This window comes from Rhinatrema bivittatum, chromosome 2 (assembly GCF_901001135.1).
Source record: "Rhinatrema bivittatum chromosome 2, aRhiBiv1.1, whole genome shotgun sequence".
NCBI lineage: Eukaryota > Metazoa > Chordata > Amphibia > Gymnophiona > Rhinatrematidae > Rhinatrema > Rhinatrema bivittatum.
Window position 1 is genome coordinate 90,056,277 of NC_042616.1, and position 20,077 is coordinate 90,076,353.

At 49.2% G+C, this 20,077-nt stretch overlaps 1 protein-coding gene across 9 annotated transcripts in view; it reads right to left on the reverse strand.

The window, feature by feature from the left end:
• PRKAG2 (protein kinase AMP-activated non-catalytic subunit gamma 2) overlaps nucleotides 1-20,077 on the reverse strand; it is a 751,594-nt gene that overhangs the window by 297,422 nt on the left and 434,095 nt on the right. For 7 of the 9 annotated variants that reach the window (XM_029588430.1, XM_029588428.1, XM_029588429.1 and 4 more), the window contains one exon: nucleotides 6,149-6,354. In XM_029588430.1, the coding sequence (XP_029444290.1) occupies nucleotides 6,149-6,354 (206 nt within the window). Of the gene's footprint in view, nucleotides 1-6,148; nucleotides 6,355-7,856; nucleotides 8,039-20,077 lie in introns of those variants that run through there. The other 2 variants (XM_029588435.1, XM_029588436.1) reach the window with 2 other exon arrangements.

A 20,077-nucleotide genomic window follows, 5' to 3' on the forward strand; every position in this document is an offset into this window, starting at 1 on the left:
GCCCTGACCCAGCCTGGACCCAGACACTGCTGACTGCCGCCTGCCCTGACCCAGCCTGTACTTGACACTGCCACTTGCCGCCTGCCCTGACCCAGCCTGTACTTAGACACTGCCACTTGCCGCCTGCCCTGACCCAGCCTGAACCTGACTCTGATTCTTGCTGCCTGCCCTGACCCAGCCTGGTACCTGACTCTGTTCGAGCTTCCTGTCTCTCTCCACCTGGAGCCACCCTGCTGGGTGGTGTGCACGACTCCTGTCCGGAGCCCAAGCGTAACAGTATGCCGAAGCCATCACATTTTCCAGGGGAAGAGATAGGTCTGTGTCCTGCCGGTGAGTCAACTTTTCATTAATTCAAGATGTCTCCTTCTTTAAAGTTTTATACCTGCCATTCCTGTCAGACTTTGAATTATCCAAGCTATCAGAACTGTCTAGCCTGTGAACTGGTTGATCAGGAACACTGGTCATGCAATAACTGCAACAAGAAAAATGTCTCTGTCTATCAGGAGTGTTTGAACTGTCTGGCTCCTAAACCAGGGTGGTGGAAATGCTCCTGTCTCCCGTGTTTGTTACCTCCAGGCAAACCCTGCCCCTGTTGTTCTGCTCTAGGACCAGCTGTGCAATTAGAAAAGGCTATCAGCTCTCCTAACCAGTATTCTGTTTCTGGCTCAACTAAAACAGACATTTTTGCTGGCAGTTTGAGGGTAGAAAAACCCAGGACTTACCTGGCCAAGAAGGCTTCTGTGAGACCAGTGCTAGAGCCTCGGGAACAGGTTTCTCTACAACGGAGAGAGCTGATTAGCTCTAGCAGGGCTCAGCTTCCCACAGCTGCCAAGTGGACACTAACGAGCACCTTCCCTAGACGTCCTAGAACTGCCTGTGCCTTCTCTAAACTGCTCCTCCAGAAACAAAATCAGGAGCATCAGACTTTGGCTCGAGGTATCAAGCCCACGGCAGTACAATCTGTGTCTTCCATGCACACTACCTTTAACCATGCTACTCTGCCATCTGAACCTGCTGCACTACCCCGAGAAGAGCCTGAGTCTGCTGAACCGGCCCTGCTGCCGTCCTCGGAGGGGTCCGCACCAGCCCTGCTGACAGACTTTCTAACTCTGCCATCTGAGCCTGCCGAACCGGCCCTGCTGCCGTCTTCAGAGGGGTCCGAACCAGTCCTACTGACAGACTTCCTGAGTCAGCCATCGGAGTCTGCTGAACTGGCCCTGCTGCCACCCCGGGAGGGGTCCATACCGGTCCTGCTACCACCCCTGGAGGGGTCCATACCGGTCCTGCTGACGCCCCGAGAGGGGTCCGAGCCTGCTTCATCGCCCCGAGAGGGGTTCGAGCCTGCTTCATCGCCCCGAGAGGGGTCCGAGCCTGCTTCATCGCCCCGAGAGGGGTCCGAGCCTGCTACAACGCCCCGAGAGGGGTTCGAGCCTGCTTCATCGCTCCGAGAGGGGTCCGAGCCTGCTACAATGCCCCGAGAGGGGTCCGAGCCTGCTTCATCGCCCCGAGAGGGGTTCGAGCCTGCGTCATCGCCCCGAGAGGGGTCCGAGCCTGTTACAACGCCCCGAGAGGGGTCCGAGCCTGCTTCATCGCCCCAAGAGGGGTCCGAGCCTGCTACAATGCCCCGAGAGGGGTCCGAGCCTGCTTCATCGCCCCGAGAGGGGTCCGAGCCTGCTACAACGCCCCGAGAGGGGTCCGAGCCTGCTACAATGCCCCGAGAGGGGTCCGAGCCTGCTTCATCGCCCCGAGAGGGGTCCGAGCCTGCTTCATCGCCCCGAGAGGGGTTCGAGCCTGCTTCATCGCCCCGAGAGGGGTCCGAGCCTGCTACTACGCCCCGAGAGGGGTCCGAGCCTGCTGCAATGCCCCGAGAGGGGTCCGAGCCTGCTACAACGCCCCGAGAGGGGTCCGAGCCTGCTACAACGCCCCGAGAGGGGTCCGAGCCTGCTACAATTGCCCGAGTAGGATCCGAGCCTGCTGTACTGGCCCAGCTGCCGCCCCTGGAGGGGCCTGTACCGGTCTTAATGCCGACCTTGGAAGGGTCCGGACCGGTCCTACTATCGCCTCAAGAAGGGTTACGGACTATTTCTCTGCCCCAGGTGGGGTTTGTGTTCCCCTTGTCACCCCAGGAGGGGTTATGGAAATCTGCACCGCCTCTGCTACCCCAGGAGGGGTCTAACCCTGCCGCCTTGTCCCAGGAGGGGTTATGGACTATTTTTCTGCCCCAGGTTGGGGTTGTGTCTGCCTTATCACCCCAGGTGGGGTTATGGACTGCCTTATTTCCTCGGGAAGGAGTTGACCCTGCCGCATCACCCCCGGAGTGGTCTCCCGTTATTCTTGATTACCTCCTGCACAGATGGGATCCAGGAGGAGGGGGAGGCCTTGAGGGGGGGGTACTGTTACGGCTGTGGCTGCTGTGCTACCGCCTCACCACCAGGGGTCCCTCTAGTGCTGGCTTTCCTGACAGGCCCAGTCCATCTCCTATGTCCACTCTATGCTCTGGGTGTGCCCTCTTAACCCTGCCTGACAGTTGCCTCGGTGCTTCGGCATCGAGCTCACCTGGGCTCCCTGCTCTAGCCTGCCTTGCGCGGCCTTCGGGCCTATCCTTGCCTTGCCTTGCGTGGCCTTCGGGCCTATCCTTGCCTTGCCTTGCGTGGCCTTCGGGCCTATCCTTGCCTTGCCTTGCCTTGCGTGGCCTTCGGGCCTATCCTTGCCTTGCCTTGCCTTGCGCGGCCTTCGGGCCTATCCTTGCCTTGCCTTGCCTTGCGCGGCCTTCGGGCCTATCCTTGCCTTGCCTTGCCTTGCGCGGCCTTCGGGCCTATCCTTGCCTTGCCTTGCCTTGCGCGGCCTTCGGGCCTCTCCTTGCCTTGCCTTGCCTTGCGTGGCCTTCGGGCCTTTCCTTTCCTTGCCTTGCCTTGTGCGGCCTTTTGGCCTTCTTCCTTGATTTCCATACCTGGCCTACGGGCCTTCCGTGTGTGTGTGTGTGGCCTACGGGCCTTCTGACCTGCCTTGCCCCGCTATTGGTGTGTGGCCTACGGGCCTTCCGTGTGTGTGTGTGTGGCCTACGGGCCTTCTGACCTGCCTTGCCCCGCTATTGGTGTGTGGCCTACGGGCCTTCCGTGTGTGTGTGTGTGGCCTACGGGCCTTCTGACCTGCCTTGCCCCGCTATTGGTGTGTGGCCTACGGGCCTTCCGTGTGTGTGTGTGTGGCCTACGGGCCTTCTGACCTGCCTTGCCCCGCTATTGGTGTGTGGCCTACGGGCCTTCCGTGTGTGTGTGTGTGTGGCCTACGGGCCCTCTGACCTGCCCTGCCCTGCTTACTGTGCCCTGACCCAGCCTGGACCCAGACACTGCTGACTGCCGCCTGCCCTGACCCAGCCTGTACTTGACACTGCCACTTGCCGCCTGCCCTGACCCAGCCTGTACTTAGACACTGCCACTTGCCGCCTGCCCTGACCCAGCCTGAACCTGACTCTGATTTTTGCTGCCTGCCCTGACCCAGCCTGGTACCTGACTCTGTTCGAGCTTCCTGTCTCTCTCCACCTGGAGCCACCCTGCTGGGTGGTGTGCACGACTCCTGTCCGGAGCCCAAGCGTAACAGAATGTTTATTGAATAAGGGTATTAATCACCAGGTAGTAGCCGTCATTCCCGCAAGCCACCTCCATACCTCTTCTATTTATTCCCATCCTCCAGGCTTTATGGATCCACAGTGTTTACCCCACACCCCTTTGAAATCCTTATGCTCTCTGGGTTGGCTGGGGATGCTGCAGAGGCAGCATTCACAACCCCTGGGTGGGGGAGGATGTGTGAGGGAGTCTCAGCCATCACTCATCACCTACTGGCAGGACTTAGATTCACACATGCCAGGTAATGGTGTGGCCCTGGCCAAAGACCATCACTGCAATGACAACGCTAGTGGGGGGGGAGGGGGGATTATCAGGATTATAAAGCAAGGGAAAATCCTCAGGTAGTTAAGCTTGAAGGTTCAAGGTGCGGAGCACATAGAGGCCACTCCCGATTGAGCTGCTAGCCAAAGGAGCAACAACAACAACAAAAAAAAGAGCTGAATAATGCCATGCACACATTTGTAGACGTGTACCTATAACTGGTAATGCGATCTTTAGGCTTGCTAAAAAAGGAAAAGATTTCTAGTCAAATGAATTGGTTATAAATACTGCACTTCTATCTCCCAGGAAAAGTGTCTTAGAAATTAAGACTGGCCCCAGGTTATCAGTTTCATTGTCAACTGCTGACTTTCTCTGTTTTAATGGCCTTTCTTTGCCTCTATAGACATATGGTCACTTTGCAGAGGTTACCCTTCCAGGAGGAAGCTGATAAGTCTCTTCAAACTCTGTGAAGAAACTCTAGTCTGGTGACAAATAACTCTTATTGGTACGGTTCAGCCTCTCCAATTACTTTCCTTCCAGCCCAATGACACGAATAATCTTGGAGTTGAGTCTTCCCTCCTACCAACCATGATTGTCCTACAGTGAGGTACTGTGAGCAGAAAGCCGCAGTCAGTCGAGCAATGGCCCTGTTTCTCACCTCAAGATCCTAACTGAAGCCTGAGCTTTCATCAGTGCTCCTGGTCTCCTGCAATTCTGCAGCAAGTGCTGCAGAATTCACTCCTTGCCACAGAATTTCGGAGACCAGGGGCAGGGAGGGTGTGTGGGCAACGGCAAAGTCCAACAGGGTGCATGGGTGGTTATACTCGCCCCCACTCTCCTCTCAGTGCTGACTGGCTTAGCAGTAAGAAGAGGAGAGCGGCGGTAAACTCAAACTATGTCCTCCTCCCTCCTCCATTGCCACCAAGGACCAAAGTCAAGGTTTGAACTGCACAGCTCTGCAGTGTCCCCCACTGTTCAAACTGAGTCAGGCCTGGGGCAGCAGAAGGAGGAACATGCAGTCCAAGGCACCACTGCCAGCCAATCAGTGCTGGAGACAGGGAACCAGCAAGAGAGTGGAAAACAAGAGAGAGGGAATAGGTGGAGGGTGTGTGAGAGAGATGAGACAGGCATGGGGAAAAGCATGAGAGGGAGGGGAGTGACATCCAATGTATGCACATGAGAGAGGCTCTGCAAGAGAGAGAGCGAGAAAGAAGATCCTCCTCCTTCCCCATCCTTCCTCTACACCCAATCCTCTTTCCCTCTCCCTTTCCTGAATCCCTCCTCTCTGTTCCCCTCACCCAACTTCAATCCTACTTCTCTCCCTTTCTCTACTCAACCCATCTCCAAATCTCTGCTTTAGCCCATCTCCAAGATGCCATTCCCATACTAATCCCACTTCCTTTCTTCCTTGCACCAGTCACTAAGATCTCTTTTCACCCGCCTAACCCTTTCCCCTCAGACAGATAAAGGTCAGGAAAGAAATGTATTTTTATTAAGTAGCAAAAAACTGGCATTATTTAATATGCAAATGTGCCACAGAATTGCTGCAAAAGCTTCGCTCTTTGCCACAGAATCTATTCTTGAGCTGCAGCATGAAACTGAGGGCTGTGATTTATAATCTTCTTCAGTCCCTTGCATGTATATGTAATCTGCGTCGCAGACCTGCCGTACTGTGCGACAGAGCAGCTGCAACTGATTTATGAAGACTCCCAGTGCAGGCTGGTAGGAAAAACTAATTCCCCATCACTTTATGAGTAAGGCTGCTGGACCCAAATTCTAGGAACAGTGTACCACACCTCCCTCATAATGCCCAAACCACAGCTAGTAGAGCCATCAGATGCCTTGAACCACATAAGGAGGGTCATTTTCAAAGGCCTTTCCGGGGGTAAAACTGTTCTACCTGCAGAAATGCCCGATATGTCAGTAAACTTAAGTGCACACTGTCTGCTCGCTTGTACATTTATCTGAACTTAGTGGAGGTGTTCCCAGGGATGGGTTTACACATATATGCATAATTTCTGCATTTTCAAAAGTATACACAAGAACTTACCTGAAAATTTTCCATCCGATTAACAGCAGGCGTGAATGTAGGTGGGAAAATTTGGTGGGATAATTTTCAAGGTCTGCTTTGACAATTTGGCATAACTTTTATGTGTTTTTCCCACCTAAGGTAGGCAGGCTGTTCTAAAATGAGCCCCCAACGCATGTACACATTTTTCTTTCCCCATTCAAAAAAGAATATAGAAGATGAATGTTTGACTTACTGCTTTTGAGGTAGCACTGTGAGGGGGCTTAGACACAACTGTTTGGATAGGCGGCAAGGTGAACCTCTGGCCTGTGTCTGGAGGAGAGGAGAAAGAGCGGAGCCGTGCTTCTAACCTTTCAGGTTCATGTTTATAGGCTTCTAAGGGGAACGTCGGTTGCTTGGTCACTTGGGTCGGAGTAGATGGCGTAGAGGAGAGTCCCGAGGCTATAAATAAGAAAAAATATTTATTAAAAGAAAATAAAGAGTTCTAGCAAATAAGAACCTTGTAGAACATTCTAGAAACAAAAGGGACAGAAAGAATCCTCCCATTGTTATCTTTTCTATAGTGCTGCTGACCACAGTCAGACTGTACTAGTGCAGGTGTGAATTGTGTCATGAAGGAGTCACAAACCCTAAACGAAGGAAACCAGAACCCTTCAGAAGTGAACAAGCTCAGCAAATGTTCCAACAAAAATAAAATAAAAACAATGGAAATTTCCTCCCAAAATCTTGGAAAAGTTTCTGTAGCTTTCCAGTTTCCTCAGCCCATGACCCTGCTTGGCCACTGTCAAAGATAACAGAGACTGGAAAGGTTTTTTGACTACCTTTTCTGCACTGAGAAATGTATTTAGTCCAATTTTAAGGTATCTCCTGACATTATTATTTTTTTTTGTGTTGTTAACTTTATTTTCGTGCTTTCAAGTGGATCAATACAACAACCACACTACTTCAACCAGTAGTGAAAAGCATATTTGTCTATGGTCAAGCACTGTTTGAGTTGTTTAAAAAAAAAAATGGAGCAATTTAGTATTTACATTCAAAAGGGATATTTCAAAATGCAAGAGTTCTGGAATATTCAGAAACTATTCTTACATTCTCATTATTTTTTCTTTTATAACCTGTTTACATTTTCACCATTTAAAAAACAGCTGTGAAACAAAATCATATCTATGGATTGTAAGGTTAAGTAGGATTATATATATTTAATGATTTATGTGACGTTTCATAATTCACCCTAGACTCTGTCTCTTATGAGCAGTTGGTATAAAAAACAGTGAAAGTAACTTATGAACGATGACATGTGACCGCATATATGCGTGTATATGGCTGAGTATAGATCTATGACATTACATAACTGCCGCATATCAGATATGCACATGTTATAAAATATGCCACAAGCCCACCCTACACACAAATGTAAGGATGCTTACATGAGAACACGTGCAATACGCTGAAAGGTTTTGCTTTTCCTACCAATTTAAAAAATGTGTGTGCATATATTTTACACGTGAAAATTAATTTAGACTTACGCTTGTAAAACCAGATTTCTGCATGTAAGTCAAAATTTTAAAAACACGCACACATAATTGCAACTCCCAGTTTTCCCATTCCTCCACGATCACCCAGTCCTTCTCCAGGTCAATGAGACCCTCCTGGTTCTTCAGACTGAACTCCCCCCAGTTCACCCAGACCTCCCACCCAGCCAGTACACAAGTCTGGTATCAATTACACTAGATAATTAGCAGGGGCAAAATTAAGCAAGTAATTTGCCAAATAGAAGCATGTGTCGCTTATAAAATAGTAACCTAATTGCATAACTGTTGGCTCCACCCCAGAACGCCCCTAGACCATCCCTTTTTCGCAGGTATATGTAGGCTTGAAACCTAAAGCATGAGCTTACTTTCGAGCTGTACAAAATGCCGATTATGCGAATATAGGCTACTTACCTGAATATATGCTATAATTTTACACAGGTAATTCTTTGAGAATTCACCCCAGTATCTTTTTTTTAAAACTGTGCATGTTAAGGCTGACCCGGTGTCTTGATGACTGTGCTGCGCTCTGCCGTGTGGGAGACCTGGGTTCAGTTCCTAGGCTGGGGAAGGAGTCCCAGTCATTGCACAGCGACTCCAATTCCTGGCTGGATTTAGGTCCCAGGACTGCAGGGCTCCAGAGGGAATGCTAATATGCGGTCTCTGACTAAGCGGTGTCACTGCAATTTATTTATTTATAGGCATTTGACATTCTACCTTTTCCTAAAGATAGGCCTAAGTTGGATTACACAATATAACAAGGCATTGAGAACATAAGTAATGGATACATACAGATATGATACCCATATATGAAGTAGATTGCAAGTATTTATTTATTTATTTAAGTTTTTTTATATACCAACATTCAAGACTGTAGTCCCATCATGCTGGTTCACAAGAAACAGGGGTGCAATTATAATAAACTTTACAATTTGAACAATCGTGCAGAAAAGCAGTTACATGTAACAAGGAATCAGACAAATAATTCTACCAGTGCCTCCCTTTTCCCCTATATCACTCCCCTCCACCACGCTCACCCTCTTCCCCTAGCCCTTCCATTTACCCCCCCCTTCCTATTCCCCCCCCCTTTCTTGTACATAGTTAATTTCAATTCAGAAATTATCTCTGTTAAATAGATTTTCTGTTAAACATATTTATACCTATATACTATTTTGGAAATCAGTTATATGTACCTAGCCAGTTTAAGCATTTAATCTGTTACAATGTACCATGTCATTATAAGGCGGACCTTAGACATCATGTTATATGTAAACCGATGTGATATGTCAAATCGAATGTCGGTATAGAAAAATAAATAAATAAATAACACTGTAAGGTTTGTGGACCCTTGTTGCCGTGGGGAGGTTGACTCAACCTACAGGAAAGGCCCTGCTGGTCTTTCCCGACAGCTGGTAGGACTAGGCTGGTGCGAAACCAAAACTGGTGCAGGGCTTCACCTATACCAGTCCTTTGCCCCTTAGGTTTTGCCTTGGGTTCTGGGGGCCAGCAGGACTTAGGCGTAAGTCTTGTGGGGAGTAGTATTGAGATAACTCCTGGTCATGGCTAGGGTCAAAGGCAGGTGGCAGGTAAGAATGGTTGAGGTCCAGGCTGAGGTCAGGTCCGGAAGTCAGTCCGAGAGAGGACAAGAAGGACTCTGGGAGGAACAGGACCTCAGGATAGGAAGGACAAGGCAGGCTGGGCTAGGAGAGACAAGGCAGGCAAGCAAGAACAGGCACAGGAACGCAGCAAATCACACAACAGGGGATCTGTAGTCGATTTGTTGCTGAGGCGTCAGTCTGTTGGACAGTAGGGTTGCTTACCTGTAACAGGTGTTCTCCCAGGACAGCAGGATGTTAGTCCTCACACATGGGTGACATCATCAGATGCAGCCCCGACACAGAATACTTTTGTCAATGTTTCTAGAACTTTGACTGGCACACTGAGCATGCCCAGCATGGCACTAACCCTAAGGCCACACGAGGTCCCCCTTCAGTCTCATTTGTAGCAAAAAAGTACAAGCGGAAAAAAAAAAAAAGAAAACATTATCGAACCCAACTCCGCGGGGTGGCGGGCGGGTTTCGTGAGGACTAGCATCCTGCTGTCCTGGGAGAACACCTGTTACAGGTAAGCAGCTCTGCTTTCTCCCAGGACAAGCAGGATGATAGTCTTCACAGATTTATTTTATTTTATTTATGAACTTTTTTATACCGACATTCGTGGTAACATCATGCCAGTTTACAATATAACTGAAAAGGATGGAAAATACAAAAAACAGGGATGGGGGAGGGGGGAGGGGAGCAGGAGTGAAGAGAGGAGAACGAGCGGCAGCAGAGAAGGAAAGCCGTAAAGGAAGAAGGTAAAAAAGGAACAGTACCTGGAGGGAGGAGGAGGTACAGGCAGGGATAACCTTATTGAAGGTACAAGATACGACCATATTATATGTACAAATAATTTAAAAAACTTTGCAGCCTGAAAAGCAAGCTACAGGCTGCCTTAGAACATAGCGGTTCAACAAGCACCCTAAAATGTGCAACAGGCACAATAACTGGGGAAGTGTTGACAACCAAAGGGCAACCTGAAAATCACAGCATGCCTAGGTAGGAAGAGTTGGGTTTTTACACTGGGAATAAGTTTTGAAGGACAGACTGGCCAAAGGCGGTGTCTTGCCAACCAGCCTTGTTGAGACAGTAATGGGCTGCGAAGGTATGAAGAGAGCTCCACGTCTCGGCCCTGCAGATGTAGCAACCGGTACTGAACGGTAGTATGCTACTGAAGTTGCCATGGCCCTGACTGAATGTACCTTCACTTGTCCCTCAAATGGAAGGCCTGCTTGCTGGTAGCACTGAAACCCCTACAATTACTGCAAAATGCTGCAGCACGTGTCCTCACTGGAAAAAAGAAATTCGATCATATCACTCCAACACTGATGAATCTACATTGGCTACCCATCACTCAAAGAATCAAATACAAATCATTATCTATTCTCCATAATGAAATCTACAATGATAACAACGCTTCACTTGATCACATGATTAAACTTTTCAGACCACCAAGATCTACTCGAATCTCCAACAAATTGCAACTAATCATTCCCCCACTCTCCGATGCAAAACTTACCAATACCAGGAATCGAGCATTCTCTATAGCAGGACCAAAAGAATGGAACTCCTTACCATCACATTTAAGCTCTATTAGAGACATCAAATCCTTCAAAAAAGAAATCAAGACTTGGCTTTTTAGACAATCATTCACTACCTAAACTGGATTTACATTCTCGGCTCATTGAATTCATCCCTATGTATGAACATTAAGCCTCTCTCCTTCCTTCAAATCCACTTATCTATTCCCCATCAATTCCAACCCCTCTTTTTCTCCACTTTACCTCACCTCCCTTTCACCCAGCCAGTCTTTACTTTATCTTTTGCCCGCACACTCCCCCTCAATACTAATCTGATTCCTGTACCCACTATAACTAAATCCTCCCACTATTTGTCAGCAAGCTCAACTAATAAGATTCTCCCTATAATTATGTACCTCTCTATACTAATCTGCGCTCACTGTAAGATCAATTATGATTCTAATGCTGAATGTTTATGTTAATCCTGTTTAATTGTTTAATGGTTAGATTGATATGTTATAAAAAAAACCAAAACGTTTCCATGTATGAAGTTGTTCAACTGTAAACCGGAGTGAAGGCTTTCTGCTATACTTCGGTATAGAAAAGAATATAAATAAATAAAATAAATAAATAATGCAGTCTGCCAACCAGTTAGAGAGAGTCTGCTTGCCCATCGGAACCCCAAGTTTGTCTTTGTCAAAAGAAACAAAGAGTTGGGTGGACTTCCTATAGACTGCAGTATGGTCTAAGTAAAAGGCAAGCGCATGCTTATAGTCCAAGGTGTGCAGCGCTTGCTCCCCCAAGTGAGTGTGAGGTCTTGGAAAGAAAGTGGACAAGACAACAGACTGGTTTAAGTGGAAGTCAGTTCCACATTAGGTAGGAATTTAGGGTGAGTACGGAGAGCCACCCGGTCATGGGGGAACCTTGTATAGGGCGAGTAAGTTACAAGGGCCTGCAACTCACTGACCCTGCGAGCGGATGTAATAGCTACTAGGAAAATGACTTTCCATGTGAGGTATTTGAGTTTGCAGGAGTGCAAGGGCTCAAAAGGACGATGCATGAGCCTTGCAAGAACTGCATTAAGGTCCCAGTAAACGACCGGTGGGCATAATGGGGGCTTAAGTTGTAGTAAGCCCCTCATGAAGCGACCCTCAAGGAGTTGAGCCAATATGGGGGCGTCCCCTATTCCTCAATGGTAAGCAGAGACGGCACTCAGGTGTACTCGGATGGAGGAAGTTTGGAGACCAGATTCCGAGAGGGGCCAGAGATAGTCTAGGAGTTGTGGCGTGGGGCAAGAAAAGGAATCAATGCCTTTCTGGGTGCACCACAAGGTAAATCCTTTCCACTTAGAGTGATAAGACTTTCGCATGGAAGGCTTTCGTGAAGCTACAAGGACTTGAGTGACATTAATAGAAAGATTGAGGGGCTGTAGTATCAACCTTTCAACATCCAGGTTGTCAGAGACAGGGTCTGGAGGTTCGGGTGGCGCATGATTCTGTGTTATGAGGTTGGGCACCATGCCCAGGCGAATGGGTTCCTGGACAGAGAGGTCGAGAAGAATGGGAAACCAAACTTGGCATGGCCAATAAGGGGCTATGAGTATCATTGAGCCTCGGTCCTGCTATAGTTTCACGAGAATCTTGCTTATTAGCGGAATCAGAAGGTAAGCATCTAGGAGACCCGTGGTCCAGGGGTGAGTGAAGGCATCCACGGCTGGAGCTGTCCGGTCCTTGTGTAGTGAGCAGAACCGGTCCACTTTGTGGTTGTGCTTCGATGCAAAGAGGTCAATATCTGGTTCACCCCACCGGCGGAAGATTCTGCTCACTACAAAAGGATCCAGTGACCACTCGTAGGGCTGGAATGTCTGGCTGAGATGGGCCGCAATTGTATTCTGCGTGCCTGCCAGATAAGTGGCTCGCAGTATTATGGAATGCGACAGGGCCCAGGCCCAAATCTGCACTGCCTCTTGGCAGAGCAGATAAGAGCCCGTGCCCCCCTGTTTGTTCAGGTATTACATTGCTACTTGGTTGTCTGTTTGAATCAAGACAACCTTGTTGGACAGGCAATCCCGGAATGCATAAAGTGCGTACCGTATCGCTCGAAGCTCTAGAAAGTTGATCTGACAGGTTTCTTCGGCTTTTGTCCAAATCCCTTGGGTTTGTACGGTTTTGACATGGGCTCTCCAACCTAGGTTTGAGTCGTCCATGGTTAAGGTTACCCAAGGATCTGATTGCTGGAAGGGAAGACCTGTTTGCAAGTTGGCCTTCTGCATCCACCAAGCAAGGGATAAACGAAGCTGGTTGGTGATGTGGACAAGGGACGAGAGTGGTTGAGTGGCTTGGTTCTATTGACTTCTTAGGGTCCATTGTGTCATTCTCATGGATAGGCATGCCATTGGGATGACATGGACTGTTGACGCCATATGGCCGAGCAACATGAGTAGTTTATTTTATTTATTTATTTTATTTATAACTTTTATATACCGACATTCAAATGAATATCACATCGGTTTACATTCAACAGGGGTAACAACATAAGTGAAGGACCGGAAAAATAAAAGGTACAATACAAGGTACTGAATTGCAGTACCTTGTATTGTAGTTGGCGAGCCGAGGCTGTTTGCTGACAGCGGATCGAGGTGGCGAGGCTGGACAGCGTGGTTACACGTTCGTTGGGTAGGAACCTCTTGGCCACCCTGGTGTCCAGGTCTGCTCCAATAAAGGAGCGATGATGAGACGGCATCAAGTGGGATTTCGGGTAGTTTATCAGAAATCCCAATAAGTGTAGAAGTCGTATGGCGAGATGGAGGGAGTCAGAGGTTCCTTGTCTGGACTGGCTTTTTATGAGCCAATCATCTAGATAAGGAAAGACATGGATGCCCTTGACTGTGCTGCCACGACTGCCAGGCATTTCGTGAACACTCGGGGTGCTGAGGCAAGGCCAAATAGCTGTACCTTGTATTGATAATGCCCGTGTCCCACTACAAATCGAAGGCATTTGCGATGAGAAGGGAAGATTGCAATATGGGCGTAAGCGTCTTGAAGATCCAGAGAACAGAGCCAATCCCTCTGTTGTAGGAGAGGGAGCATGGTGCTCAGGGACACCATTCTGAACTGTTCCTTGTGAAGAAATCTGTTTAAAGCATGAAGATCTAGAATAGGTCAAAGGCCGCCGGTCTTTTTGGGGATTAGAAAATATCGGGAGTAGAACCCTCTCCCCTGCTGAGTCGAGGGAACCGGTTCTACGGCCCTGCATGCAGAAGGGTCGAGAGCTCTGAATTGAGAGGTACTGTGTGGTCATCCCGGCTCCACGCTGGAATGGGTGGGGAGTCCGGGGGTACAGCTGAAAAATTTAGACGGTAACCATGGGTTATGATGGACAGTACCCATTGGTCCGTGGTAATTGGGCGCCAATTGTTTGCGAAATGGAAGAGGCGGCCTTCCTGTGGTGAACTGGGTTGTGGGATCGGGGGGGGGGGGGGGGGTGGTGGTGGCTGCTGCTCTCTGGATAGGAGTCAAAATCCAGCTGCAGGTCCAGCTTGGGGAGCCGGCTGCACTCTAGGAGTTCTCCGTTGGCGTGCATGTCCTCTCTGAGGGGCCTGAGCTGTCCGAGCATGGGACGCTACGTGGTCTATAGAATTGTTTTCTAGTGTCCCTACTTGAGCCCCTACGGGCTACTGAGGGGGTATCTGAGGTGACAGTTGATGCAGGGTCTCATGATGGTCTTTTAACTGGGCCACTGTGTCCTGGGTCTTGTCACCGAACAGGTTTTCTCCTGTATAGGGAAGATTTGCTAGTCTGTCCTGTACCTCTCGGCGTAGGTCCGAGGCCTTGAGCCAGGCCCAGCGTCTAGCACTGATGCCCGCTGCTGAAACTCTGGATGCTGTTTCAAAAGAGTCGAAAGCGGCTCTGACTTTGTGTTTACCTGCTTTCATTCCTTTTTGTAGGATGGAGGATAAGGTTTCCTGGTATTGCTGTGGTAGAGTCTCTGAGAATTCTTGGACTTGTTGCCAGAGATTCCTATTATATTGGGTCATGTACAGTTGGTAAGCTGTTATTTGAGCTATTAACATGGACCCCTGAAAGACTCTGCACCCCAATGCTTTCTGTTCCTTTCCAGGAGGAGCAGGGGAGTGTGGATGGAATCTTTTAGCCTTCTTTTGGGCTGATTCCACCACTACCGAATGGTGGGGCAATTGGCTCTTCTGAAATCCTGGGGCTTGTTGAACCAGGTATGTAGCATCTGTCTATTGACTGGAGGTACAGTACCCGGATGGTCCCACAGGCGGTGCAAAAGGTCAAGAAGAACTTCGTGAACCAGTATCTCCATTACTTCTTTTGGAGCATCTATGAATTGTAAGACCTCCAACATTTTGTGGTGAGCGTCCTCCTCCGTTACCAGTGGAAATGGGATAGTTTCAGACATCTCCTTGACAAAGCTGGAAAAGGAGAGGTCTTCTGGAAGAGAACAACGCCTTTCTACCGGGGGTGAAGGCTCTGAGAGAAGTTCATCGAAAACTTGTGAGGAATGGTCCAAGGATGCATCCTCCCATGGATCATAGGGAGTCTCCCCTTCACCCGCTGGGCTTCCAGAGGGAGGAAGGATACCAAAGCCGAGAGGGCAGGAAGGCATCGATGGATGGCGAGGCGGCATCGATGGAGGCAGCACCAGCATCGAAGGAGGCAGTGCTGGCATCGAGGAAACCGAGGTAGACGAGGTGCACTTAGGCACTGATAGACCTGATGGCCCTGGAACGGGTTCTGGCATCGGTGGATCCCATGCAGGGACCAGGCCGGAGGCTGCCTCTTCCTCCTCTGAGGATCCTGGAATGGAAATCGGGATCTGTGGATGCCTCGATGGTCAACTCGGTGCCAGTGTGTTTGATGGCACGAGTTGAATCGATAGGGCACCAATGAGGGTGTCCAAGAGTTTGAGGAGCGGTGCAAACATCGAGGGTGCCGGTTCCGGTGCCGGAATGGGGGCCGGCGCTGTTGGTGACTGGAAGCCCTGAAGGGCATTCTGCTCTGCCTATTGGACCAGTCTGTCCAATTCCTCCCTGAAGGCTGGTGTGGATAACACTGCGCCCAGGGTAGGAGGCAGACTAGGCATTACTGGAGTCTCCATAGGAGTCGGTGGGGAACACCTCAGGGTCCCGGGTCCAGAGGAGAATGAGGGCTCCTCTCCCCGGGCCCTCTTTGCAGGCGGCTCAGTGGAAGTCGATGCCACTGCAGTGTCAGTGCAGGCACCGGGTGGGGATGCACATCGGTGCCAGTGGCAGTGTTTCCCACAGTGCTCTGTCTGGTCTTTCTCCGGCGCCGAGGACAATGACACAGATGTCTTCGAATGGGTAGATGTCGGTGACAGATGGTCACCTGCTCCACGGTCTTCCTGGCGGGGTCGATGGAATAGAGTGTTTTGAAGCAAACTAATGCTCCATCTTTTCCAGTCGAGTGCGGTGGCCTTTGGGGGTCATTTGTGCGCAACTGGGGCAGGGATGGACGTCATGTGAAGGCCCCTAGGCACAAAACACAGACATTGTGCGGGTTCGTTATGGACATAGTCCTCGGACACTTAGGGCACTTTCTAAACCCGGTCGCCATGCTGAGAAAAAGTGGCGCGCAGTCGGTGACTGTCGGGTACCAAGAGGTATGCCACCGGGAACTGACCCCAAATCACGGGAAAAAGCACTTACCAAGCGTCGGAGGAGAAGAAGCGCGATGGGGACCCCGGTGAGGGTAAATAGTGAAGATGGACTTCGAAAGTTTCCGTAAGGAAAAGTGTGAGGAAATGTCTTACAGAGCTCCTAAACCGCGAGGCAACTGCTGTGCGGAAAAAAAGAGACTGAAGGGGGATCCCGTGTGGCACAGGGTTAGTGGCATGCTGGGCATGCTCAGTGTGCCAGTCAAAGTTCTAGAAACTTTGACAACAGTATTCCGTGACAGGGCTCCATCTGATGATGTCACCCATCTGTGAGGATTACCATCCTGCTTGTCCTGGGAGAAGGCTGGGGTTTAAGTACCCGGCCGTGTAATATCATCATCTGTGCCTAGAGTGATCCCTGCTATGGGACCTAGAAAGGCAAGCACACGCTGTGCGTGCATGCCTAGGAGAAGGCTCCTGAAGAGGATGGTGGTGGCATCCCTGCCACAAAGCAAACTGAGGTGTCAACAGTGGCGAGTGAGTGCACTGGCTCTCGGGGCAGCCTGCAAGCCAGCAAATGTAATAAATACATAAGAAGTTGGATACATTAGGTAGGACTAAGAAACTGGGTGCAATGGGTACAAATTGCCTACATACAGATAAAGTAAGTTAAACACCAGGAGGCCAATGTAATAAGGTGGGCTGAAGCTGCTGTGGGTTTGTGTGCCAATACGCGCATTTGTATGCACATTTTCCCATGCAAAGCCCTATATGGGGATGTAATAAGGGTTTTGTGTATGGGGGAAAAAAGCGCGTATGAACGCGCTTACAGACCCTTGGTTTTTCCTGCGTTACCACCACGGTCAGGGAACGAGTTAATTCTCTGCGCCGACTCAGAGGGAGGGGCCTATGTCGGCATCCGAGCGTCGTGAAAACCACTTAGCTGAGCACCTATCTCAGCATCCGAATGGCCAGCTTAGCCAGGCACTTTTCTGGACGATCGAGCGGCCAGCATCGCTAGGCACTTTTCTCAGCACTGGAGCAGCCAGCTTGGGTAGGTGTTTCCCTAGGCGCTTTACTCGACGTTCGAGTGGCCAGATTTGCGACCATTTGAGTACCTAGCTCAGCACCCGATTAGCTAGGCACCTTTCTGGGCGCCCGATCGTATACATTTGTGACAAACTAAGTGCCTAGCTCAGCACCTGAATGACAACATTTGTTAGGCGCCTTTCTGGGCACCAGAGCATCCATATTCGCTCCCAGCTGAGTGCCTATGTCAGCACCCAAACATCCAGACTGGTGTCCAACTGAGCACCTATCTCGCTGCTATGCCAGTGTGAATTGGCATCCATGAAAATATTTGCCATGTTTTCTGCAGCACAGTTATTTGAAATATTAAAAATACTTTCTAGGGTCATACTTTCACATAACAGGGAGACCCGTTCGCTCGCTCGCTTTTATGCGTGGATTATCGGCGCGGGTTTTGAGTGCGGATGCAGGCGCTTATTACATAGGCCCTTACCGTGCTTAAGTACGTGCATTTCTCCTTATGTGCACGGATTTCTGCGCGCAATCATTTGCATAATTTCTGGTTTTTACATCCCGCGGAAGCGGCATCTTCAGCCACACGCGGTGATGAAAACCCACGCTCATAACTAGCGCCCGTTTTGCCACAGTTCTTATTACTTCGGCCCCCAGTAGCGTGAGAGATATTAAGAGCCAGTTGGATCGAGGTATTCCGGACATGGGTGAACCTTGTGGAATTCGCAGTCAGGAAGCCTTCCAGTGGCAGGTGCTCTCTGCCGTGGAGTCGAAGAAAAGGCCTGGCTAAACAGTCAACCTTTGACCTTAATCCAGAAGATGAGGTGACAGGTTTCCAGGTGCAGCATTAGAGGTAACTTGCTCCATATTTTAGGGTCAGAGCAGCTGAATTCGTGAAGTTTCATGCATGTTAGTCTTGCTGAGCCCAGTAGAAGGAAGAAGGGAAGATCGATGTTCTCTCCCAGGGATTAGGAAAGATATTCAGGGATCTGTTGCTACGTCACCTTTTCCTAAAGGTAGGCCCAAGGCAGATTACATTAAGTTAGTCTGGCTGAAGCCAGTGGAAGGGAGGGGAGAAGGTCCTGTTGGGGAGACCGACATTCCCTCGTAGGGGTGCAGGAGAGCAGAAGTTGGGAAAGATATTCAGGGACCAGTTGATTCTCACATTTGAAGACAAAGCAAAAGTGTTTAAATGTTATCCTGCTCTGAACAGGGAGCCAGTGTGGCTGATGGATTTAGCCCCTACCAAAAGGCCTAGCTGCTGTGATTTGTAAAAGTTGGAGGCACTTGACATTGTATTGGGCAATGCTAATGACTAGGCCAGGTGATTTCTATGAGGAATATTTAAGGAAATAAACAGTTTTTGCTTTCTTTTATCATGGACACTCTGCTTGGAAATTTCAGATATCTGATGAATGCACATTACGCTCACAACTCAGCAAAGTGTACTTGGTCCAGTTTAATGCCCTCCTTAATCTTAGCGCTCTTATGCCTTGCATTAATTTTGTAAACAATGTTCTGCTGAAAGGCAGGAACTTCACTGCGCTCACACCACACGAGACGCCGCATGAAAATGCATTTGTGACCCCAAATTTGGCAACTGAGTTTACGTTATACTACCTCCTCAGCCTAATAGCGTTCAGCCCCTTCTTCCTGGCACACCGAGAGCTTCATTATCCGCCATTCATTAATAATTCAAGCCACAGTGCTTTCCTCTGATGCTTTTAAGCGTCGCAGTAGACGTGCCAAGCTATTCCCTTATCTGAAAAGTCTCCCTAGACTATAATTGGAATTTCTCCACAGTTGTGCTCATTGTTGCCACCCCGAGGGGGTACGCTTGATAAATTAACAACTTTTCAGACAGAAGGCACTTCAGCATGTGAAACTTGAAATTACTCCTCTTTTTCAACATTTTAAATCATTAATGTTTATTGAAGTTTTCCCACAGTTAATACTGAAGCAGCACATAGCCTTGAGCAGGGCTCTAATGAGTCACACTCAGTCTAGCAGTAAGGACAGGCCGGTCATCTGCAATGCGAAATTTCAGAATTGAGAATGAGAAACAGAATCCTGTTCTACCAGGTTCAGTAGAGCAAAAATCTGACAGCTGCTTGAAAATGGAGTGAGAGGGAGCAGAAAGGTGAAAAATGAATTGCACCTATTTTTTTCTAGTACAAATGATACAACAAGAGTATCTGTGGGGGAGAGGGGGAAGGGGATGGAGGGCGAGTAGCAAGGTGGCTCTGTGGCAGTGCTGCCATGTGGTGGACTGGGTTTGATGTCAGGCACTGGGGATGCTGTGGAAGGAATCTGAGCAGTGGGAATTTCAGTCACTGCACAAGGGCTGCACCTCGGGAGCCTGGCACAGGGCTGACAGTTGCAGGGAGGGAGACAGAGTTTGTAGCTCTGGGCCATCTCTGCAATTACATAATCTGAGAGGGAGCTGTAAAACAGGGGAAAAAAAAGCCTAGGGTGCTGCAAATGAAGTCTCACAGCGCTATAGCCCAAAGGAGATGGGTTCCAACTGAAAGGAAATTGCCAGGTGAAAAAAAAAAAAAAAAAAAAGGTTGCCTGTAGGGCTGCTGTATTCAGAGAGGCTATTTAGAAACTTTGCTGCTGCTCCAGCTGTGTGCAACTCACAGAGTTAAGAAGGCAATTGCCAGAATTAGGGCTGAACTGGTATGAGTTCAATGAGCCAGTAAGCGACCTGGTAATCCGGCAACACTGGCACAGACACATTCCCCTCCTTTTGGGGAACATCTTAATGCAAGCTCAAAGAGAATTTGTACCACTGACCACAGAAGCTTCCCATGTCCAGTTCCTCTAAAAAAAAAAT